The sequence below is a fragment of the Scomber japonicus genome, chromosome 6 (genome assembly GCF_027409825.1).
Source record: "Scomber japonicus isolate fScoJap1 chromosome 6, fScoJap1.pri, whole genome shotgun sequence".
NCBI lineage: Eukaryota > Metazoa > Chordata > Actinopteri > Scombriformes > Scombridae > Scomber > Scomber japonicus.
In genome coordinates this window covers 6,461,685-6,486,356 of record NC_070583.1, presented here as the reverse complement: position 1 = coordinate 6,486,356, position 24,672 = coordinate 6,461,685, and the positions used below count along the sequence as shown (strand labels likewise).

General features: G+C 39.5%; 2 protein-coding genes across 3 annotated transcripts; both read right to left on the bottom strand.

Moving 5' to 3' along the window:
- Positions 1–401: 401 nt before the first annotated feature.
- On the bottom strand, positions 402–4,512 carry LOC128360223 (upstream stimulatory factor 1-like). 2 transcript variants are annotated; one of them, XM_053320609.1, is made up of 5 exons: positions 4,378–4,512; positions 4,200–4,249; positions 3,824–3,936; positions 995–1,108; positions 402–521 (listed from the first exon to the last, which is right to left on the bottom strand). In XM_053320609.1, the coding sequence occupies exons 1-5, from the start codon at positions 4,383–4,385 to the stop codon at positions 450–452; spliced, it is 357 nt and encodes a 118-aa protein (XP_053176584.1). In that variant the 5' UTR covers positions 4,386–4,512; the 3' UTR covers positions 402–449. The 2 variants fall into 2 exon arrangements, with proteins under 2 accessions (XP_053176584.1, XP_053176585.1); XM_053320610.1 differs by having other exon boundaries at positions 485–517.
- A 4,899-nt stretch (positions 4,513–9,411) lies between these two features.
- LOC128360227 (myosin heavy chain, fast skeletal muscle-like) lies at positions 9,412–20,321 on the bottom strand. Its single transcript, XM_053320613.1, has 39 exons — positions 20,115–20,321; positions 19,812–19,955; positions 19,565–19,721; positions 19,427–19,454; positions 19,235–19,346; positions 19,055–19,147; positions 18,911–18,974; positions 18,694–18,792; positions 18,507–18,610; positions 18,274–18,412; positions 18,063–18,181; positions 17,813–17,962; positions 17,568–17,738; positions 17,189–17,483; positions 16,736–16,812; positions 16,564–16,651; positions 16,360–16,477; positions 16,131–16,254; positions 15,898–16,034; positions 15,531–15,786; positions 15,127–15,369; positions 14,831–15,007; positions 14,565–14,710; positions 14,387–14,477; positions 13,879–14,268; positions 13,602–13,728; positions 13,399–13,517; positions 12,405–12,601; positions 12,113–12,296; positions 11,859–12,024; positions 11,575–11,699; positions 11,139–11,447; positions 10,855–11,058; positions 10,647–10,772; positions 10,403–10,573; positions 10,165–10,269; positions 9,977–10,072; positions 9,694–9,825; positions 9,412–9,540 (listed from the first exon to the last, which is right to left on the bottom strand). The coding sequence occupies exons 1-39, from the start codon at positions 20,319–20,321 to the stop codon at positions 9,523–9,525; spliced, it is 5,808 nt and encodes a 1,935-aa protein (XP_053176588.1). The 3' UTR covers positions 9,412–9,522.
- Between the last annotated feature and the right edge of the window lie 4,351 nt (positions 20,322–24,672).

Here is a 24,672-nt window from a genome sequence, read left to right as displayed (position 1 = left end):
CTACAGTGTATTTAAGTGAACTTATACAAATAATTACTTCATTTTAAACATCAAATGAAAAGAAACATTTTGGAATATTTCTACATTTAAATATGAAAGCATTTTATCAATATTGAGCAGGACGTATCCTAAAAACAACCATTTTTTCTAAATAATTTGTGACAAATGATGTGAACCTTGTTAAAAAACATAGTGTTGTGTTGCAAAAGTGGATGATATTTATTCCATATTCTAGTTCACAATTATGTTCCTGTATATAATCAAATTTTTATGAAAAAAATACTGGTTACACCAACTGACACTGGGTTGCATCATGTCATTGACCCTTATATAGTACAACATATAGTCTATTACATCATAGGTTTAAGCCTATGCATTCCATGTTATACAGCTGTCAGTACCTGTGGGTGTGGTCTGTCCCAGCAGCGTATCAGATGCCTGCACTGTGGTCACCATGGTGCCAGTTGTGGCGTCTGCGATGATGGCGGGATAGTAGGTGTACTGTGTCTCAGCGCCGCTGCCTCGTTAGAAAAGGGTTAGAAAATTATTTCCCACCATGATTGTTTCAGATTTGTTTAATTTGACTGAATTTTAAACAGTCGACTGTGCAGCTGTGTTCAAACGCCAGATACACTTTAAACACTTTAAATGAAAACAGGTTGGTTCTTAAAAGTTTGGGACAGGTGATGGGAAATGTTTTTGAATGCAGCTTACTGTCTGTGTCTCTTAGATTTTAGGAACCCATTAACATTTTCATACATGTTCTGATCTCTTTGGGGTGTTAATAGACAATATCATGAGGGCAGAGCATTAATAAATAATGATGTGCTCTCTTTCTTACTTAACATTTCAACTCAGTGACCGTAGCCACAGTAGCTAGAGCAGGACACAGAGGAGCAGAGTAGAGTGGATCAGTGATCTCTCTCTCTGTACTAAGGCGCTCCCTTGTGGCTACGTGGCAGAAGGTTAGGATTAGGCTCAGTGTTGTTCTCACCTGCGTGACAGTCTGAGTGGTTGCAGGGAAACCTGTGACCAGGCTGACCGCCGCAGCTCCATCTGTCTGACCTTCCAGCTGACCATCCGACACCTGGATCACCCTGTAGGTCACCTGGGACAGCACACATTCCACCCATTGGTCAATATTTCATTACTACTAAAACACACCACACACACACACACACACACACACACACACACACACACACACACACACACACACATACACACGCACGCACACAGAATCTAACTTCTACTTTTAGGTCTTCATTAAGTGAAGTGGGTAACGAGTACTGAGACCGGGAACTGATGTTAGTGACATGCTGGCTCAATTATTAAGAAATGTGATGTTACATTTCACAAGATCAGCACATCTAACACTCTGTTGATATCACTGCAGCTACAGAAAAACAGGAATATTTCTGTTCATGTCTTTTCAGCATAAACTCAAGTCAACTTCCAAGCTAGTCCATTGCCGGGTTCCAAATGCAGGGTTCAAGATGAACTTACTTGTCCACTGGCCCAATGGGGAGTGAACGTTCAAATGTATCCAACCACTCAATACATGATCTTGTTTTGGGGGAAGTAAGTGAAGAAAAACCATCCACCCACATAATTTAGCAGCATTTGGCTGGTGCTTATTGCCAAAATTGAAAATATCCACCAGACACTGACTGCTACAAAAAACTCTGCATCCTCTCTGCACTCTTGGCCTACATCTTCCTTCAGCTCTCCGCTCACCAGTTTCATACTGCCAACTGTCTCTGAAATAAGTGGTCTCATTCATAAATCCAAGTCATCTAGCTGCCAGTTAGACCCACTACCTACCCACCTGGTCAAAATCTGCCTACCTGCCCTGTCCGCATTAATAACTGACATCATTCATTCTTCACTGACTTCTGGTGTTGTTCCATCATCACTAAAGACTGCTGCAATAACACCAACCCTCAAGAAACCTGGCGCCGATCCGAATGACTTGAACAACTTCCGTCCCATCTCAAACTTGCCATTTCTCTCCAAAATACTAGAAAGAACGGTTGCAGCTCAGGTCCACACTCATCTGTCTGACAACAACCTCTATGAACAATTTCAGTCAGGCTTCCGTCCCCTCCACAGCACTGAGACAGCCCTTGTGAAAATCACCAACAACCTCCTAATGGCATCTGACTCTGGACTTCTCTCCATTCTGGTTCTCCTTGACCTGAGTGCAGCCTTTGACACAGTTTCCCATGACAACCTCCTGGACAGATTAGCCTCCATTGGAATCACTGAAATCCCTCTGGCTTGGTTCACATCATATCTCTCTGGCCGCACACAGTTTGTTCAAATCAAAAACCTGAGTTCTGGCTCCTCTCCAGTCTCTAGTGGTGTTCCCCAGGGCTCTGTCCTTGGCCCCCTCCTGTTCATTATTTATCTTCTGCCTCTTGGTCACATTCTCAGGAAATTTGACATACAATTCCACTGTTACACTGATGATACCCAACTCTATCTTTCCACTAAGCCTACTTCCACTCTGCCACCCACAGCTTTAACCGACTGCTTACTGGAAATTAAATCATGGCTCTCACTCAATTTTCTTAAACTTAACGGTGGAAAAACCGAGGTTCTCCTCATCGGTACCAGATCAACCTTAGCAACACTCAACACTTTCTCCATATCCATCGACAATTCCACTGTTCCTCCATCCCCTCAAGTAAAGAGCCTGGGTGTCATCCTGGATAACACACTATCTTTCGAAGCCCACATCAATAGCGTTACACGGTCTGCATACTTCCATCTACACAACATCAATCGTCTCCGTCCCTCACTTTCACCAACCTGCACCGCTATCCTGGTAAACACCCTGATCACATCCCGTCTGGACTACCGTAACTCTCTCCTCTTTGGTCTTCCGCGGAAATCTCTCTACAAACTCCAACTGGTACAGAACACAGCCGCTCGTATCATAACCAGAGCTCCCTCTATTGAACACATCACTCCTGCCCTGCAGCAACTTCACTGGCTCCCTATCAAATCCCTTGACTTCAAGATTTTACTCCTGACATTCAAGATCCTTCACAACCTGGCACCATCATACCTCTCTGACCTTATTCACATCTACACACCTTCTCGAACTCTCCGATCCTCCTCTGCCAATCAGCTCTTCGCCCCATCTGCCAACTTAACCACCATGGGGTCAAGAGATTTCAGCCGATCTGCCCCTCGCCTATGGAACTCTCTCCCACCTGACATTCGCACTTCAGGCTCTGTCTCCACCTTTAAATCCCGCCTGAAAACGCACCTATTCAGAGTGGCCAACTCTGTCTCTCACTGACTTTGCAATCTTCATTCTTGTTTATTTATTGTACTAACAGCCTGGGGGGGGGGCAATTAAAGCAACTCCTTTTAGCTCTTACTTTTGTTTTTTTTTGTAAGCTGAGTGAGCAGGAGAGGAGAGAAGAGGAGAGGGAGGGGGTTGTTAGTCATGTGACCCAGACAATAATGAATGAAAGGTAGTAACAACAAATGTGTTTTTGTGTTATGAATATGTTCATAGAGCAACGCCAATAAACAGTTTTAAACAAGTGTTTAAAAGTGCTCAGGAGTGGACACTTCATGCTTAATATGATTTTTTATTTAAATTCTATTTCACAAATGTGGGTTAAATTTCACTCCAGAAGCTTCAATGTTAACCCTAATCTCTTTTCAGTGTACTGTCATGCAGCTCTGTGGCTTCTACAAAGTTTTTATGCATTTATTTGTGATGATGTGTAATCAAGCATCTCATATCATATTGATAAATGATGTCTCAAATAATTGTTTTTCTTAAGTCAACACTCCTTCCTACCTGTCCGCCTGCTCCTTCCGTCTTGAAGAGATATTTGATGGGTTGATCAGTGAAGGTGGCAGCAGACTGAATGGTGGCAATAGCAGCCGGGTCCTCTGCGGTGGCTACGGACCCTGACGGAGCACAGAACCATAATATAATCAAAGTATCACCAATACCACATGGGGGGAAAAAGAGCTTCAGATTAGACACAAACACATAGACACTCATAAGACTCAACCTTCACCAATAGCATAGGTTGAAACTTTCGAAAGGCAGAGCTTGAACATGTGTTTGTGCATGAAAGCATACACTTATGTAACACAATGGAACACTTCATATTTGAATATAATAACACAAGACTAATATTTGTAAGGTTGGGTTTTTTTCCTGTTACCTTCCTCGTTGACAGTAACACTCCCATCTGGTTCAGGGCTTTTCTGTTGGCTGCACGTGTAGAAAATACAAGAGACAGCTGATTAACACCATAGCAGATAGTAGACGAGCTTTGTTAGTATAAAATGTATTTGTTGTTATTAATAAATAGCAATGGCGCATGTTTAACTCCCACTCACCTCTTCATTTCTGCCGACAGTCTTGAACGAGGAGACCGTCTTCACTCTCTCCCGCAGCCTGACTGTGAAACAAGTTCATAAGTTTGACACACAGACGGAAGAAAGTATGCACACAACTACACAACACTGACTAACTTCTCCACACACGGCCCCAAGCACAAAACAAGCCCTGAAACGACGTTAGAGAAGCGGGTTGTGGCAGCTTTGTGTAGGAGCTGAGTCAGATCGAACGTTACTATTGGTGATGCCGGAAACCGGATGTTTTTACCTTCACAATTAAAGCAAGGAACTGCAGAGTACCAAATAAAACATGCCTTGACCTTCATTATGTGCTCTGAACATCAATGTTACAGAAGCGCGTTATAATATAGCTACTTTAAATAGTTTGCTACGTTCGGTGTGGATTTTGACTCATTTGCTTTGTAAATCGGAAAAGTGTAAATGTGTGTGTGAACAGGTGTTTTAATTCAAGAGCTCTGAACGGAAACCACAAGTTTCATTGTGGCTAGCTCGACGCGGATCCTACCTTTCAGCCCCAGCGGTTTTTACAGATGTTTAGACACAAGCACTTTCCTGTCTGCTGGCTGAATGGAGGCAGAAGCTGACCAACACTATCTCAATCATATTCAGGTGGATACATTATGCACATGATGCTACATTATGATGATTATAATCCAATGTGAACAAAGATCTACTTACGCCGCAGTGGTTCCTCCCCCGATATTTGTCAACAGAACAGCTTCACTGTTGGCTCAGTGTACGCATGCCCAACGGGAAATTCCCAAATACATATTTTACTTCACCAAAATAAAATACATTCCTCTCTCTCTCTCTCTCTCTCTCTCTCCACATATATATGTGTGTGTGTGTGTGTGTGTGTGTGTGTGTGTGTGTGTGTGTGTGTGTGTGTGTATGTATGAATAATGAATTAATAGAATCAAATAAGAGAAGAGTTGTCTATAATACTGCACTTTGCACTATTGTGCTGCCCAAATGTAGTCTATCAATGCTGCCAATTTTCCAGTTTACAACCGAGTGAATTCTATTAGATCCTCAATCCTCAATTTGTTGTGCAACGCTGCATTTTCATTAAAAAAGGCGAAATACGTGATTTTGACTTTTTGGCCGGAAACCTTGTATACATTGTTGCAAGCTTGACGGAAGTGAAAGGCTTCGTCCTGTCCGAGAGGGATCACTGTTGAGGCGGGTATCAGCTGGACATCGCACCGTCTGAATGTCCTAAATTCGTCGTAACATTCATTGTAAAATGTGCAGATATATGACGTAGGCTATTATTAGTAAAATATTCAAATCAATTCCTAAATGACAACATCAACTCAAACTTTGTATTCTAATAAAGTTAACCTACACTCTGATACGCGGAAGTCAGATTTTACTCTTATATTGGCTAAATTGACCGAGTTGATCTCAATGTAAGTAAAACTGTAGTGTTTCTGATGGTTATCCCACATAATGAAAGACCACCGGTCAGATCAGAGGGACAGAAAACACTGGACAGAGCCCTTGCACAAAGAAATGTTGAATGAAGTAACCACTCAGCTAAACCAGTGCAGAAACTACTGGTGTACACTGCATTAATAAACCTGAGCCTGCTGCTTGTTCTGTAACTCAATATTCATTTAGACACACATTAATGCAGGTGATACATTTACTGTTATACTGGCTCTTTCAAGACTAAGAAAATTCATTAAACCATTTTATAAAGAAAAAAAGGTTCTGTTTCACCATGTACAACTCTGTTACGGTTGTTAATAATGTGAAATAATTCCATATGTAGTTGTGGCACCCTGTCAAGGGTGTCAAGTCAACAACACTAACAAGTCAACATCAGGATGAGGTCATGTCAAATCCTAACACACCGGTTAATTTGTGCAAGGAAGGAGGAATGGATGAGTTCCCTCTGAATGAAGAAACCAGATTTCCCAGTGGCTTGCCATCCACTTTGTCAGGGAGAAAGTCCACTTACCAGTTTCCAGGATGCAAGGAAGTTTCCAGTAGTATCAAAGACATAGCCTGCATAATAATATAAAATCCTTATTCTTTATAGTCATAACATTTCAATCACTTAGGGCCATATCTCAGATTAAATTTAAAAAAAAATATTTTTCTGTTTTGTATGAATGTCTCTCACTGCGAGCCAAATTTACCTGCGGGTACAAATAAAGAAATCTAATCTAAATCTAATTTCTCAAAAAAGATTAGATACAATCTTTATCTTATTGTTCTGTGATAGCAATAGCTTTAACTCACATCATTTTATGGATTGTTTTTAAACCATATTAAATCAGTTATGAATTGTTGTTGCAGGGCAGCATTAAACTAAAAATACTGTAGTTTCACTACAGGTATGTCTGTAGAAGAAAAATGTTCTCAGAAACTACAACTTAAAAACATGTCATCTATTTATAAATTACAGAACTTTACATTTTGGCATGTTTTTGATATCACTTTGTTGGTTGTTTGCATATGATGTCACAACAACGTGACAACAATTTTAAGTTGTATCATGTCTTAATAATTGTGTACTGTATTGTTACTCTCAGATGAGAGCTTCATGAGATGGGTCAGAGTGAGGAGCTGTGCTCAACACCAAAGCTATCCTGTGATGCCCAAACACAGTGGTCAGACCCAGGAATGGAGGACCACACTCCATCCCCAGAATTGCCACCCCAGTATTTTAAAGGGTGATGCAGACTCCATATACAGGGATTCCACTCATTGAGTTTCACACACTTGTATCCTGCCTACAACCATTTGCTCGTGAGCATCCCTGCAGGAAGCTCAAAGCCATGCCAGAGCAACACTTGACCACAGCCAACTGAAATAGGCAGTTGGTTTGTTATGTCAAGTATAGACAGTAAACTGAAACGCAATAACAATTTCTATGCTGTCCTGAGTTGAAGTGTTTTTCATGCTTTGTGTATCCTGTGGAGTGGTTCTGGTTTCACCACTAGTTAGGTTTGCTTACAGGATTTGGTTGAGAACATTATCTCCTTTCAGTATGATTATGTAGTTCAGGTTTCTGTATGAAACCGTTTGAAACAAAAGGGATTTTACACTGTATTTATCAACCTGATATGCTAGATGGAAGATGTTTTATTTGTTTTCATTATACACTCTGTCCGCTGGTATGTATATCAGTGGGCTGAACATCATGTCTTTCCCTGGGTATAACTGCTAACTTTTCAGAGTGTTTATGTACAGCAATGTGTTTAGTGCAGGTTGGTTACTTTTTCAGCTGTGTACGGCTGAGGACAGCCTTATTATCATCAGGGGGGTGAGGAACCCCCTGCTCTGGTGTAGCACATTCCAAATGTGTTGTAGCAGCAATGACAGCCTTATTTGATTTTGATGCATTATTCATATTTGTACAGTGTCAGTTTAAAACAAAATAAAGAAACAAAAGAAGGAAAGAAAAACTTACTTTGGGATCCTTAGGGACAAACATGTCCCCATTAAAACTACATTTCTTAATCCCCCTTCCAAAATATGAGTTTATTCCCCCACCAGATAACATAATTTAACTGTGGGTATGGGTGTCACAGTGTGGTGTGTATTGAAAAATAAATGTGTGTGTGTACGTAAATGTGTGGATAATTTATATTGTCTTGCAGGTCTGCATTTACAGCATTATGTCTAAATCTGTCTCTCTATCTCCCTCTCTCACACACACAAACACACACTCACACACACACACACTTTCACTAACAGACAATTAACTATAAACACACACATGTAAGACAATACAAATTTAAACTTTAATAAACTCCATTTGTACCTGCATATACACACATTTACATATACACACTCACACACACATTTATTTTTCAATGCACACAGACAAACCACACTCCCACTCCCATAACCAGGTAATTTTAGATGCAACCACATTTTTCACTGGTCTGCTGTGTTTCATAATACAGCACATATTTTGGCAGGGAGGTCAAAAATGTAGTTTTAATGGGTTTTAATGGGGACATTTTTGTCCTTAAGAGTCTTAAGCCCGAGAGCCCCCACCGGCAGGGGCAACAGCACCTCCTATTTAATGAAAAGTGTCTCAGGGCAGCTAAACAAGCACAAATAGTCATATGACACACCGTTTTGTTCAGAAGAAGCTCAGCTTCAGATTTACAGTTCAACAAAACACAAGTCAAACACGGAGAAACTGATTGCTTCATTTTCAAAAACACTCAAACACACATCAAAATAAAACATCACACATCAAATAAAAGCTGATTCCAGCAGTGTGACTCCCATTACTGTCCGATCAAAACTCGCAGAATAAACCGTCAAAGAAAAATCCAAACAAGCTTCCTATTGTAAATTTACAACTACAAATTATGTCATACCTTCGCTGTTTTTATGGTTAAAAGTTGTGTCTGGTCGCATAATATTCCTAGTAACAGCTACACCAACGTCTCTGGATCATTTTGAGCCGATTCAAGCCAGTTTCCATTTATTTACATGGCATGGGGGATGAATTGCTGCCTCGTCGTCCTCAATGCAAACACACGGTCTTCTTTGTCTCCATCTAGTGGTTGAACTGTGCTATTGTGACAGATTAAAATTAAATATTTAATTTATGCTGCGCTCAATCTTCATTTAGTCTGGCCCAGTAACGTATATGCTGACGCTTTCACCTCTACAGGTATCTCACAAGTGTTACCTTTACTATGATACTAATATTATTCATATAGACCTTGTAGTTACAGAGATATACTATATTCATGTTGGGTCATGTCATTTTCAAGCAGGAACCTGAACGAGAGGCCTAGGGAGGAAGAGGTTTTAAAAGGAACAGTTATGTCTATATAGTGTAGCATAGAACTATTATAAGTGACTGTTTGAAATAAAAAATGAATAAATTAAAAAGAATATCCTTGGAGAATGTGATGCCATGTGCATAAACACAGCCCAAATGATCAAGGAAATAAAAAACAAAAAGCCAAAAATGTCCTTAGTGAGGCATAAGGGTTGAAGAGAAACTAGAGAGTAAATAATACAGAGTAAATATTGTTACATTTTGAGGAAAAATGTTTATTGAATAAACACAGTGTAAGAAGACAATTAAACAGCTAGTTCATATTTTATGAACTTTGTCCAAAGGCTCCGAAATGATGTCTCTTATTCAGCATGTTCAGCCTAGAAAGAAAACAAGACAGAAGATTCAGTAGTCAGCAGTATCTATTCTTAAAACAAAAAGTAAATTAAAATGGAATGAAAATATGTGGCTTGTAAAAAATTAAATTAAGGTGCCCACATATTAATCTTTGTAAAATATTATCACACGGTTACCTTTCCATGATCACGGCTTTTGACTCTCAGCTTGTTGACCTGGGATTCAGCAATGTCAGCACGCTCCTGAGCTTCCTCCATCTCATGCTGGACCTTCCTGAACCTGGACAAGTGAGTATTGGCTTGCTCCTCCTGCAAAGGGTTTGGAGTTGAAGTATGTTGTATTTTTTAATTTTACATTATCACATTACATTTACATTAATTAATTAATTTTGTTTTCTTTCTGTAATTTTTGATTGGTGCGACATTCCTGTATAAAAAAATGACAACAAATGTGACTCACAGCCTCCTCTGCCTGTCTCTTGTAAGCCTTGACTTTGAGCTGCAGCTTATCCACCAGATCCTGAAGTCTGTGCACATTCTTCTTGTCCTCCTCAGTCTATACAAAAGAAGCAATGTTACTGCGCTATATAGAGAGAACATTTCAAAACCAAGAAATCATGATAGTTTTTTAGTTAAATCCCAACTTACCTGGTAGGTCAGCTCCTTCACTCTCCTCTCATATTTGCGGACTCCCTTAACAGCATCAACTCCACGTCTCTGCTCAGCTTCAACCTCAGTTTCCAGTTCACGAACCTGTAATGTGATGATGCATAGTATATCAAAACCTTGTAACGGAATTTTTGCAGTGAGAAAAGTGAATTAATTCTACATATTGAAAGTGTGAAAGTGTGATTAACACCATGAAGCAGATGTATTAAGAGCATACCCTTGACTCCAGTTTCTGGAGCTGCTTCTTGCCACCCTTCATGGCCAGGTTCTCAGCCTCATCCAGACGGTGCTGCAGGTCCTTGACTGTGACTTCCAGGTTCTTCTTCATCCTCTCCAGGTGAGCACTGGTGTCTTGCTCCTTCTTTAGCTCCTCAGCCATCATGGCAGCCTGAAATGATGGGCATCATGCATAAACAAGTGTTTTGTGAAGTGAAGTTGAACTTTATAAAAAGAAGACTCACATCAGTAATAGCCTTTTTGGCTTTCTCCTCAGCATTTCTTGATTCCTGAATTGAATCGTCCACTTCACCCTGAACCTGTACAAGGTCAGACTCCAGCTTCTTCTTGGTGTTCAACAGGCTGGTGTTCTGAAAATTAAAAAAAAATTATGTTATGTATACAAAAGCTGGTATGTATACTATATTTTCTTGTTAATTATTGAATATAAACCTGAGAGTGAAGCAGTCCAACACGCTCACTAGCATCAACCAACTCCTGCTCAGCTACTTTGCGTCCCCTCTCTGTCTGCTCAAGAGCAGCTCTGAGCTCCTCAATCTCAGCCACCATTAGGCCATTTCTGCGCTCCACCATGGCAACCTGCTCCTTCATGTCTTCCTGTCCTCTCACAGCATCATCAAGGTGCAGTTGGGCATCCTGATAACACGTGCAAGGGTAAAGACTTAACTTTCTTTGCTCTGTAAGATTTGTTTATTCATTGATCAGACAAAGCTCACCTTGAGCTGTCCCTGGACATTCCTCAGTTGTTTCTGGGACTCAGCAGCCTGCCTATTAGCATGACTCAGCTGAATCTCCATCTCATTCAGATCTCCCTCCATCTTCTTCTTGACCCTCAGGGCATCATTCCTGCTCCTGACCTCAGAATCGAGAGTGCTCTGCATGGAGTCAATGACTCTCTGGCTGTTCCTCTTGATCTGCTCCATCTCCTCGTCCTTTTCTGCCAGCTTCCTGTCTACTTCACCTTTGATCTGGTTAAGTTCAAGCTGAACACGGAGAATCTTGGCTTCCTCATGCTCCAGTGTACCCTTAAAGAAAAAGTTGAACATACACCTTAAAGGTTATTTTCTCAAAAAATCAAGAAAAATTTCAAATGAACACTATTAACTCTTTTGTATTTTATCACAATATATTATATATATAATATATTTTTACCTCTGCTTCCTCCAGTGCTGACTGAATTTCAGTTTTCTCAGTCTCCACGGTCTTCTTGGATTTCTCTAGCTCATGGATGCTCTTTCCACTCTCACCAATCTGTTCAGTCAGGTCTGAGATCTCCTCTGCAGCATATTAAAAGCCAAAATCCATTGCAATTAGGTATATACACATTTTCCCACCACAAACGTCCATGACCTACAGCTACAGAAGTCAAGGAAGAAGCTGTATAATCACTACAATGAGGAATTAATATTACTTTAAATATTGTGGGATTGACTTACGCTGCAGGTTCTTGTTCTCTCTCTTCATGGTCTCCAGATGATCCAGAGCTTCCTCATAAGAGTTCTTCATCTTGAACAGTTCAGTGCTGAGAGAACGAGCCTCTTTCTGGGCTCCTTCCAGCTCTGCCTGGCCCTCCTCATATTTCTGTTTCCATTCTGCAAGGACCTAGAATTATATAGATTAATAACAATGATTAATTACCAAGATCATTTTGTGTTTCATTCAAACCAGTGTGGTTTTGATTTCCTGTAACCTTATCAAAGTTCCTCTGCTTCTTGTCAAGGTTGGCAGCCAGAGAATTAGCTCTCTCTACATCAATCATGAGATCCTCCACCTCAGCCTGTAACCTCTGCTTGGTCTTCTCCAGAGAGGCGCACTTTGAGTTCACAGCCTCAATGGACTCCTCAGCATCCTGCAGACGCTGGGCAAGCTTTTTCCTGTTGTGAAGAATTGTTTACACTTAATTGCATGTTGATAGTAAAATATGTGGAATGTTTTCTGGAAAAGCACGCAATTGAATTGAAGACTAATTTAAAATGACTTACTTGGACTCCTCCAGCTCCTCAGTGCGCTGGATAGCATCAGTCTCATATTTGGTTCTCCACTGAGCCACTTCACTGTTTGCCTTGGACATTCCTCGTTGCAGCTCAGCTTTAGCTTCTTGCTCCTCCTCAAACTGCTCTCTGAGCAGATCACAGTCATGGCGGGCTGATTGAACACCATGGGCCAGGGCATTCTTGGCCTGATGAAAAATTTAAGACATATTTTACTGACCAGACTAATTCTAACCCTAATCCTGTTTACAATGCCAAGGATAAAAGTATTTTGGTAAATGGTCTTCATAATGTTTATGGTCATGATAATTTTATTTATGTTACTGTGACACACACTGTGTGTGTTTCACTAAAATAATGGACTTTCCAACAATATTTTTTTCTCTACCTACAACTATCATTCAACCCCTTTAACTGTCCTATGTCTGTCTCCGTAATATCTAACCCTTTAACAAAGTATTTCTTCAGTAGGTATTACTGGGCCAAAAAGAAATAAAGTTGAAAAAAAGGGTGCATTAATATTATGAGGCAAATTTTAGGTAAAAAAATAAATGAATTAACTTCAATTTACTCTCTATTGTGGTTGAGTATATGCAACACATTTTTTTAAAACAAATTGGCCCCAACTTATTTGGAAAAAATGATTGTTTTTAGAATATGTGTCATGTATCATTCTCTGCTTTCTTTTGTGGTTACACCATGGGACATTTTCAGGAGCACGAAGTCTTACTTTTGATTTAAAAAATGTTGCAAACACAAAATCTACATATTGATAAACCTGATGCATGCTTTTAAAACTATTTGAATTTCTCATCTTGCCAACCCTTATTGCCTACAATTGTCTCTCATTATTTTCTGTTCATGATTTTCTGAAGTTTTCAGATTTTCATTGTTTGCAATGATAATGACTGACAATTACTTCAAATGAAATGGAGTACCCAGTTCCACCAGTAGGCGAATAATAGGAGATACAAAGGCTTTATACCTTCACTTCCTCCTCAATGTGTCTCTTCAACTCCTCAATCTGCTGGGTGTAAGCCTGTTTGCCCCTGGTCAGCTGGGAAACAAGAGCATCTTTCTCCTCAAGCTGGCGAGAAAACTCACCTGAATGACAAAATGTTAATGAGTCATTTATCAAAATAATCATATGTGGTTTTTTTTACTAGTTTTCATCAACAGGTGACTCACCATTCTCTGTCTGCAGTCTTGCCCTCTGTGCATTAATGTCATTCAGCTGGCGCACATTCTCATCATTTTTGGCCTTAAGCTCACTCAGCTGGTCCTCAACAGTTCTGCACATTTTTTCCAAGTTACCCTATGAAAACAAAACATTTAGAAATATTAACATGAACAAAGCAAGTGTTTTGCATTTGTCTAAGTTGGAGACTACTTCATAATTATCCTATACTGTATAATCCATATTTATAACCATTAATGACAGCCAATATTTCAGTTATAAACTTACTTTGGATTTAGCTACAGCCTCCATGTTGCTGGAGAGATCATCAATCTCCATCTTGTACTCGCTCTTCTCCTTCTCCAGCTTCTGCTTGACACGCTGGAGGTTATCAATCTGCTCTCCCAGCTCTGCAACGCTGTCGGCCTGCTTCTTGCGGAGAGCTGCTGCGGTAGCTTCATGCTGGAGGGTTGACTCTTCAAGATCACGGCGCAGCTTCTGGAACTCAGCCTCACGCTTCTTGTTCATCTCAATCTGAGCGGCTGTTGCTCCACCAGCTTCCTCAAGCCTCTCACTGATCTCCTCAAGTTCCCTGGAGAGGTCAGCCCTCTGTTTCTCCACCTTTGCCCGAGCAGCCCGTTCAGCCTCAATTTCTTCTTCCAGCTCCTCAACACGTGCCTAGGTTGGATGATCCCAATATAAAGAAGGCTTGTTAACTGAACACACTATGAGCAGTGATTTTTCAGTCACAGAGTATAACATTCATATGAGTATAACATTCATTTCAAATACTAACCTGGAGCTCCTTGATTTTCTTCTGAAGCTGAGCACCAAGAGACTGTTCATCCTCAATCTTGCTGAGCAACTGGCTGGTCTCAAACTCCTTCCTGGAATAGGAAAAAAAGATATTACTGTTGTATTGCATTATGGCAACGAATCATTGTAAGGATTAAACATAAAAACAGAAAATGTACTTCTTGATTTTCTCATCAGCTTGCTGTTTGTCATTCTCCAGATCCATTATGGATTCCTGGGCCAGTTTCAGATCTCCCTCAAGCTTCCTCTTGGCTCTCTCAAGGTCCATACGGAGCTTCTTCTCTTGCTCCAGTGATCCCTCAAGCTTTTGAGATGATATTATAACGTTGACATTAAATAATGTTTTGAATTTCTATCATGGAATGTCGATTCTCACACACAAATGAACAATACAGATATGTTATCAAAAACAATGTTTTCTCACATCGTCCACTTGTTGTTCCAGCTTAGTCTTGGCCTTGGTCAGAGTGTTGACTTTGTCTTCCTCTGCCTGGAGATCATCCAGTGTTTGTTGGTGAGCCTCTTGGAGGGCTTTCTTCTCCTTGGTCAACTTGGCAAGAGACTCATCTTGAGATGCCATCTCCTCTGTCAAGTTTTTCACCTGAAAATGTCGGGAAAGGGGCATTATTTCCATCACTTTATACCCATATGTTTGAAAGCTAACATCAAATACATTGCCTTATAAAAAATAAATAAATACAGGATTAAAATGATTCCAACCTTGTTTTCTGTGGCATGTTTCTCCTTCTCCACTTTAGCCAAGGTGAGCTCCAAGTCATCAATATCTTTCTTCAGCTCAGAGCATTCATCCTCCAGCTTCCTCTTCTTGCCAGTCAGCTCAGCATTGATTTCCTCTTCATCTTCCAGTCTCTCGGTTGTCTCTTTGAGTTTGGCCTCAAGTTGGATCTTGCTCTTAATCAGGCCTTCACACCTTTCCTCAGCATCTGAGAGGTTCTCAACTTCCTACAGTATATTTTAACATACAGTAAATTAATGGACAATGTATTCTCTACATGTACATAAATAGTTTAAGGGTTAATAAAAATGTGAAAATGTTAACTACAATATTCAATTAATGGAGTGTGGATATGACAGAGTCACTCTTGCTTTCGTATCCTACTTACCGCAGACACTTGCAATTGCAGGTCATTCTTTTCCTGCAGCAGGGAAACCATCTTCTCCTCCAGCTCCTTCTTCTTGGCTAGAGCAGTAGCCAGGTCTGTCTGCATCTTCCCATAGTTCTCCTTCATTGCAGACAGCTCCTTCTCAGTCTCAGCACTCTTCAGAAGAGGCTTGATCTTGAAGTACAGATTCATCCATGGCCAGTTTTTCACATTCATGAATGAACGGATATTGTACTGAATGGAGAAGATAGCTTCCCTGGAAAATTAATACGAATAAAGTGTAACTTTTCTGTAATGCTATTTCATTAAAAACGAAAAAAAAACTGTTATGAATTGAACAGTTCAGTGTACTGTATGATAATCCTACCTCCTCTCCATCATCTTTACAAACTCTTTCCTCATGAGGTATCCTCTGCTGAGAGCTTGAGTCATGGTCACCAGAATAAACAGTTTTTCATCTCTCATCTCCTCCAGAGCACCCAGCAGACCAGCTTTGAAGAACACCTGTGTGGTTGTTTGAAGGGACTCAGTAATCAGCATTCTCTGATACAAAAGAATGTATGTACATACCATATATTGACATTGTTCATAGAGATTAACCTTTGTGTGTCCAAACATGTATTGAGTGTGATCCACGTCAATAGAGCCTAGCAGCTTCTCACTAGCTTTCTTGTTGTCAATGAACTGTCCCTCAGGGATGACGCTGGCATTCAATACTTTGTATCTACAAGAAAATATTGTATTGTTACTTACAATGGCCCCACATCTTGGTGGGCTGTTTTTAACTCAACTGAAATCAACTTGATTTGCTTATATTAAATGAAATCACCTTTGCTTGAAGTCACCATAGAGGATTCTGCTGGGGAAGCCCTTTCTGCAGATTCTGATGCCTTCCAGCACACCGTTACACCTCAGCTGATGGATGACCAAGAAGTTCTCCATAAGACCTGAAAGTTCCAAAATCATATTCAAAATGTTTGTTTTCATCAATGTGTCACATTCAGTGTGCAAGATTAGGCCAGGTGCTTCATACCTGGGGTCTTTGATTCATTAGGAATGAGGCAACGGACAAAATGAGGGTGAGTGCTCCTCAAGTTGGTCATCAGCTTGCCCAAGTTCTCCTGTGGATCAGCAACATAAGAAAAATGGTCAACAGTATTTCAAAATGATGGTTTTAATAGTTTAAAATATGAAACAATACGTACCCTGAAAAGAGCAGACACAGTCTGGAAGGAACCACCCTTCTTCTTCTTTCCACCCTTGCCACCACCAGCAGCAGGCTCTGTTTTCACAAACAGAAAACTGTCAATTAATTCTGCGTGATTATATGTGCATGTGCGTGATTATACATGCATGTATATATTAATACAGAATAGTCAGCAGCTATATTCAAGGCCAAGTGTAACAGACACATGGTTTCTTACTCCTCACTACAAACATAGTGAATGTCGTATAACATCATAAATTGCAACTGATTAAGCTGCTAATAGCTAATGTAAATCTCATTGTTGATCACTTTCTTGTACAGGCAGTAATAGAAAACAGTTTTTTAAATTGTGGTTAAAAAAATGTAACCTGTTTTTGATAGAACATATCAGCTGTACTGTTACTCAGAGTTCCTGATCACTCTACTCAATCTTATTTCGCACCTTCTGCACCATGTTTTGCATACAGGAAGCACAGAAGTTTGTTGGAGGCCTTCTGGTAGAGCTGAATAACTGAGTCATTCAGGGGATCCTTGTTCTTTTCCAACCAGCCAGTGATATTGTAGTCAACTGTACCAGCATAGTGAACCAGGGAGAAGTGAGCCTCAGGCACACCCTTTTTAGGCTTTGGCTTCTCAAAGGCCTTGGTCTTGCCAAGATGCTGATCATGCAACTTGTTCTTGAAAGAAGTGTCAGAGGCCTTGGGGAACATGCACTCCTCTTCAAGGATGGAGAAGATGCCCATTGGCTGAGAAAAAAAATCACATCGAAGGTTTAACAGTGGAAGCAAACATGATTAAAAAAAATCACTTTGACTTGATTGACTACTGACCTTCTCAATAAGCTCAATGCAGGCAGCCAAGTCCATACCAAAGTCAATGAACTCCCAGACAATGCCTTCTTTCTTGTACTCCTCTTGCTCCAGGACAAACATGTGGTGGTTGAAGAACTGTTGCAGTTTCTCATTGGTGAAGTTGATGCAGAGTTGCTCCAGGCTGTTGAACTGTAATTATGGTGACATAATGAGTCATAGAAAAACATTTTTGACATGACTCAAATATTCTTCAGATCACTCACATCGAAGATCTCAAATCCTGCGATATCCAACACTCCAATGAAGTACTGTCTTGCCTGCTTTGTGTCCAGCATCTCATTGATACGGATGACCATCCACAAGAACATTTTCTCATAGATAGACTTGCACAGAGCACTGACAGAATTGTGGACCTAGAAATAAAGATTTTAGAATGATCACAATCATATTTTCCTGTTAAAATGGAAATATTGCCACTTTATATGTTCATATATTGGACTTTCTTTATCTTACCTGTGGCACAGTCTGACCTTTGGTTACCATCTCATTTCCGACCTTGACTCTTGGGTAGCACAGAGCTTTCAACATATCGGCTGAGTTCAGGCCCAGGAGGTAGGCGATTTTATCAGCCACTGATGGAAAAACAAACTGTTAACCATCTGTGAACTGGGATATGTTATTAATCAATGGTAGATTTTCTATAAGATATCATTATCCGAGTTACCCTCAGTGCCATCAGGTTCAGCCTGCTCCTCACGCTGCTTCTGCTTGAATTTCATGTTGCCATGATGCATCACAGCACCAGTCAGCTTGTAGATGCCCTGCTTCTCCTCACCGGTGAAGCCCAAAATGTCAATAGCAGTCTATATTGAACATGAAGAAGAGTTATTGGTATTTGAAAAAACTTCCCGGTTGCATTAAGCATACAAGATATACTTAACTAAAATGTTTTCTTACATCTGTTGCAATGAACTCCTCCACATCATCAATGCTCTTCACAGTGATTTCACCCTGACTGATCATTGGGAAGTCATAGGGGTTGGTGGTGATCAGAAGACCCTCTATAGGAGCACAGTAAAAATACACATCATGGCTTGGTCTTGTCTCTGGCATTATTTAAGTTTCAGTGTACAAAGTAACATACCCAGGAGCGCAGGTTGGTGGCCAGTCATCAGCTGATAGAAGATGTGGTAGCTCCTTTCAGCAGACAACTGGAAGGTTACACGGGACTTCTCCAGCAGATCTAAGAAAAACAAATTTAACCAGACACTGTATGATCTATTACAATTTAAAACTGTTACTTTATCAAAACAATATGACACTCCAGATTAATCTTGATTCACATCATGGTTGAAACTTACAAGTTTCAATATCAGCTGAAGCCAGCTTCCCAGAAGAGCCAAAGTGGATTCTGATGAATTTACCCTAGGAAGCCAGATCATTGATAACATCAGCTTTTGTAATTTAGCGACAATATGTCTTGAGATGTTCCCAGGATTACTTACAAAACGAGAGGAGTTGTCATTCCTCACAGTCTTGGCATTACCATAGGACTCCAGCAGAGGGTTGGCTGCAACAATTTGGTCCTCAAGGGAGCCCTGCCAGAGAGGATTTGAGTTACATGAGCTAAACATTCACATTAACTTTCCTCTGACAAACAATTTTATATTAAACAACCAATTTACCTGCATCTTTCCAGGAGTTGGCTCAGCCTTCTTGGCTCCAATAGCTGCAATTGTTGCAAAGTACTGGATGACACGTTTGGTGTTGACAGTCTTTCCTGCACCGGATTCTCCACTGGGGTATAAGAGACACATGTCAAGATACTGCTTTATTATCATCATATGATTTAGCATTACAGTTTCTGTTATACTTACGTGATCAGGATAGACTGGTTTTCACGATCTGAAATACAAACATAGACATTTCACATGAATTTCTTTTTTGTAATTCCCTCAATAAGCTTATGTGTAAGCTTAATTCTACATGATTTAACACTGCTAACTTTAATTTACCTGTGTGCATGAACTGATAGGCATTATCAGAGATGGAGAAGATGTGAGGTGGTGCCTCAATCCTCTTCTTGCCTCTGTATCCTCCAACAACTACAGCATCATATACAGGAAGCCACTTGTAGGGATTCACAACAACACAAAACAGCCCAGAATAGGTCTGTAATAGAACAAATAGAAAATAAACACAGTATTAACATTTAGATTCTCAGATATAAATACTCATTGCATTAGTTAAGTGGAAACTTACGTAGATCATCCATGATGCAAAACGCTCTTTGAGGTTATACAACACAGTAGGCTCGTTGAGGTGGGTCATCATGACCATGTCCTCAATTTTATCATACTTTGGAGGGTTCCTGGGAAAGATTTCATCTTCTTTTACAGTCAGTGTCTGGAAAAAGAGAAACAGTAAAAGTGGTTTTCCTAAGATGTCTTTTTCAAATTTAGAGTTCATCAGATGGATGTCCTTGTCAACCACTGTGTTAGTATGAACTTAAAGCCACTACAAAACACCCACATAGAAAAGTGTCTTCATTGGAAATACACCTACCTCTTTTCCATCCAGAGTCTCAATGGTGGCTTTGCCACCTTCTCTCTTCACAAGTGTACCCTTAAGATACATTTCTTCCTTATGCACCACAAAGAAGGAAGTTTTGGCATCAAAAGGAGCGGCTTGAGCCTCAATCCTTTCCTTCTCTGGCTTCCGGAGGTAGATGGCCGCCGGGCCATAGCACTCCATCTCTGCGTCTGTGCTCATGGTGGCACCTTAGTGGAGACTGAAAAGATCACAGAAATATCAGCATTATGTAGAAATGTAAATCTTGTATCCATCTGACGTTGGAGATTTGACATGTTTTACCTCAACTGGCTCCAAAAGAAGATGACTGGTACAGTATGTGATGGAGTGTCAAGATGCTATGAAGAACATGGTGAAACATGAGTACAATATTTTTTTTCAGTTTGTTTTTCTCATTTTAAATCTTACCTGCAGAATGTCAGTTTGAGAGCAATCAAGTGCGAAGGTCATAAAACTTATTAACTTAACTATTAAGCCAGCTGTACTCAATTCAATCATCAATTTTCAAAAACTGACTTCCACAACCAGAGAAATAGTGCTCCTCTTAATGGTCACTTAGTATACAGTATGTGTTGAGATAGGGTATGTACTGGATATAACTAAGTGTGTGAGTATTTCAAGAAATTTCTTTGAAATAATGTTGATATGCCATGAAATTCCATCTGAATGTCGCCTGAAACAAAGATGAATCAAACAAAATAATATGGACAAAAATACATTTGTAATAGTAAATAATACTTTAACTTTACTGACTGATCAAAAGGAGTTAAAACTGAGATCATAGTCGATACACTCACCTATGTTGGGTGCCTACCAGTTCACGTAGAAGTCCAGGGCTGCTGCTTTTATAGAGGGTGAGAAGGCTTGGTCAGCTGCAGTCTCTGACTCAATTTGGTCATGGCCTTATCCTGTTACTTATTTTGTAGCAGTGATGTTTATGCAGCTGGTAAACAATTTTATTTGTAACTATTATTTTAAAACTATATAATGCATTACAATTTGATGACAAATGTGAATGTGACATACACAATGTGGTTCTAAAAATATTGAATAAAATGTAATATAAAACTGTTGTTTAGTGAGAAAGTGGAATATTTACAGTAGAATGGACTACATTACTAATACATTCTATATACATTATACTGAAGACAAATACCTTACTCACTACTAAAACCATTTTAATTTACTTTCAACATGCTTGCTTTCAATGTTGACTGTGAACACATTCTCTTAAAAAACAAAAGAGAAATTATATATAGGTATATACATGCACAGATACTCCAGTAAGACAAACAAACTAAATCAAGGTCTACCTCAGTAATCATAAATATAAAAGTATTTAGAGTGAAAGAAGGAGGAGCATATACATTTCTCCCCTAAATTAATCATCAGTGACTCATAAAGTTGCTATTATAAATGTAGGTCCACTACTGCCTCCAAGTACATTTTATCGTTCATCAAATAGTGCAGAATATGGTTTGTGTACAATTCCAACAAATGCTTGATTTAAAGGGCATGGAAGTTGAATCGTGTAGTTAACATCAACAGTATTTTATATAAACAGACAACTTTGGGGGCTGATTTTGGAAATTCTATTATTTTAACCTTTAATATAAACTATATATATGTATCAGGGGAAATTATTTCCAATTCTTCATAATGCTGGACAACATTAATGCAATATTTACCAAAACTTTAAATGTGTTCACAAAAGCCTATGTGTTCCTGTGTGTGTGTCAGTAATACCAAAATAATACTGTCAAAATAATTCATCGCTGTATTAATCTTAAAAATCCTATAAATGTAAACTTGTTAATTTGGAAATGATAGCACTTCATTAGTTATGGTCCCATAACATTAATATTTTAAAGAGCAATGTCAGCTACATGAATGGAGCTTGATTTTGTAAATATGCCAAAATATTTGTTGTCTACAGTTACGGAACTTTGGCACATCTAGTAATCCTGTAATAAAACTGAAGATGAAGTACCATCCATAAAAGTTCATTCACCTGTTATATAAATGGACATGAGCACAGTTGCCAACTGTATTGAGGTTTTGGCCAAAATAAGTTCCACATGCAAAATGGACTTCACCCAGTTCCTTTGATGCTAAAGAAAATATCAAAGAAATATGATACAAGTGTCCTAGAAATATTGATAAAAATAGACACACATAGCCAATATAATGAAGTGAAATAACAGATGTCATGTCTTTCTGCATTTTAGGACATATAGTGATTAATTTATGCAATTGTTTAGAGAATTACGTTTTGGATTCTCCTATAATGAAAGAAATCCACGTTGGTGTATCGGTGATGTTCATTTTTTTGCTGCTCATGTGAAATGGATATTTTTAACCTGTGATCATATTCCCTTTAGGAGGGTATTCAAGCAATAAAAAAGTGATCCAGACCAAACCAAAAAGCCCTCGTGACTAGCAGATGAAGGTTTGCCAAATGTCTGACTAGAGATGACTCGGGCTTTGATTTCTTCCAGGAGACTTTGTGCAAAGAGTTGCATGACTTTCAATGCGCACCTATTTGCCGCCTGTGACATCCCAATTAGAATATTTCATGGATGCATGGAAGGCCTGAGTCTGAGTTTAATTTGATTTGATAATTATATTAATTTGAGGGGGGAAAAACATTTTTGTTCTTTATTGAATTTTAAAAATGTTTTCACATGGGGTCACGTGATGACGGCCTAGTAGACAGTCGGTTTTACGGGAGCTCTGTCAACAACCGCCATATATTTAACATTCTCATTTGAACCAAGCTATTACTTTGTTATGCCAGCGCAGTAGTATGACTTGAACAGTTCTGGACAAAACAACACCAAACAATGCCGTCGTCTAAAGGAAAAAACAACAAATCATGACCAGCTAACCACCGACAATACGACTGCAGCGCTAGCCCAACATGGCAGCGAGCAGGAAGAAGAAGATGATGAGATACCTGGACTCGCTAACGCTTGATTTGATGACCAGCAAACTAATGATGGTTACTAACGATAAACTTGATCCTCTGGCTAAAACAGTCCTCTCTCACACCACTGAGCTGAAGAGGGCTAACAACCGACTGGATGAGTACAAGCTAGGATGCTACAGCAGGAAACTGCTAACGAGCCCCAAGCTAATAAAATGCTATCCTTGGAGAGAAAAGTAGAGTCTCTCTCAGATTGCATAGACGAGCTTGAGAACAGAATATCCACATCTTCAACCTGCCTGAGAATATGGAGGGGAGGAATGCTTTGAACTTTTTTGAACATTGGCTACTGGATTATCTCGACATGGATGCTAACGGAGGTCGAGTCATGCTAGAAAGGGCTCACCGCTCCCTAATGCCTAAGCCCGACTCTGACCAACGACCATGCACAGTCATTATTCAGTTTCCCAGACAAGCATAAAGTGATGGCAGCAGTACGGTGAAAAGTGAGGAACGGGGTGTAGTAGAACTTTTGTTTCTCTGAAGAAGCACAGACGACTGAGTGGTGAATCTTTCTCTTTACTCAGTACATGCCAGCATGGAGAAGGACACACAATCGTTCTACTGAACAACAAACAGTTTCAGCTTTTATATTGTAACTTCTAGTGGAAATTTGAAGAAGGGAAGTCATAAGGTAATAAAACACATGAACCAACCATTGAACACTGCTGACTTCCTAAGAAATTAGACATTGTCAATTCTACTACCACGTGTCTTTGCTGAGTTAACAAAAGTCATTGTACAGATGCAAATAGGCATTTTACAGACGTTAAGGAACACACACGACTCAATAAATCCCTCTTGACACAAAAAATCCCTTGCATTCCCCGCTTTTTACACAAAGTGTCAAACAAATATTTACATATTAACATTTATGTCATCACCATGTAAAAGGGAAATTGTAAAATTGAAATACAACTAAGGGAAAAATACATTACTCCGAAAAAACAATAACTATAAGAAAATTAATCATATGTCCTCATCTTGATCAATTTCGCTTAATGGGTTTTCCTGGAGCCCACTCTTGCATGGAATATGATTGTGGATTATTGTCACGGATGGCTCAACTGATATTTTAAGGTATAACTGTGTCTATTTCCCTCCAACTACAATGCCCAACCAATTGTATAGAAAAGCTTACGTACAGGTTTGTACAAAAACATAAAACAATTCCAAAATTAGGGCACAGATACATATATGACTGACCATGATACCCTATGGACCGAATTTGTCAGTTAAACTTAAAATGTAACAAAATAAAAACATTCCAATTCATAATCTGTTTTGAACAAGTTTTGTGGTGTGTTGAACCAGATCGCAGAATCTTCAACCAATGTGTAGAAGTACTGTAGAAGTTCACTACCATGGAGAGGTTACCAGAAGTTACAAAGCACAGTGGTATGGATTCCATCTCATGTACTGTAGTCAGAAACATTGTTTTATCAATAAACCTGGGAGCAGTTGGGAAGGGACATACCAACAGTCAGAGGTTCGTCAACAGGGTCAGATGTCCTCTATATTAACTGTTTTCAAAGTAACTTACTT

What these genes read in the sequence shown, in the direction of transcription:
- LOC128360223 (XM_053320609.1), bottom strand. An exon ending in TGTTACTGTCAACGAGGAAG is followed by an intron (nt 3,937 to 4,199) that starts GTAACAGGAAAA and finishes GTGCTCCGTCAG; the next exon opens with GGTCCGTAGCCACCGCAGAG. An exon ending in CCACTCAGACTGTCACGCAG is followed by an intron (nt 522 to 994) that starts GTGAGAACAACA and finishes TTTTCTAACGAG; the next exon opens with GCAGCGGCGCTGAGACACAG.
- LOC128360227 (XM_053320613.1), bottom strand. Translation starts at nt 20,321, where the DNA reads ATGAGCACAGACGCAGAGATGGAGTGCTATGGCCCGGCGGCCATCTAC. An exon ending in ATGTCCAGGGACAGCTCAAG is followed by an intron (nt 11,059 to 11,138) that starts GTGAGCTTTGTC and finishes ACGTGTTATCAG; the next exon opens with GATGCCCAACTGCACCTTGA. An exon ending in TCCAGAAACTGGAGTCAAGG is followed by an intron (nt 10,270 to 10,402) that starts GTATGCTCTTAA and finishes ATCACATTACAG; the next exon opens with GTTCGTGAACTGGAAACTGA.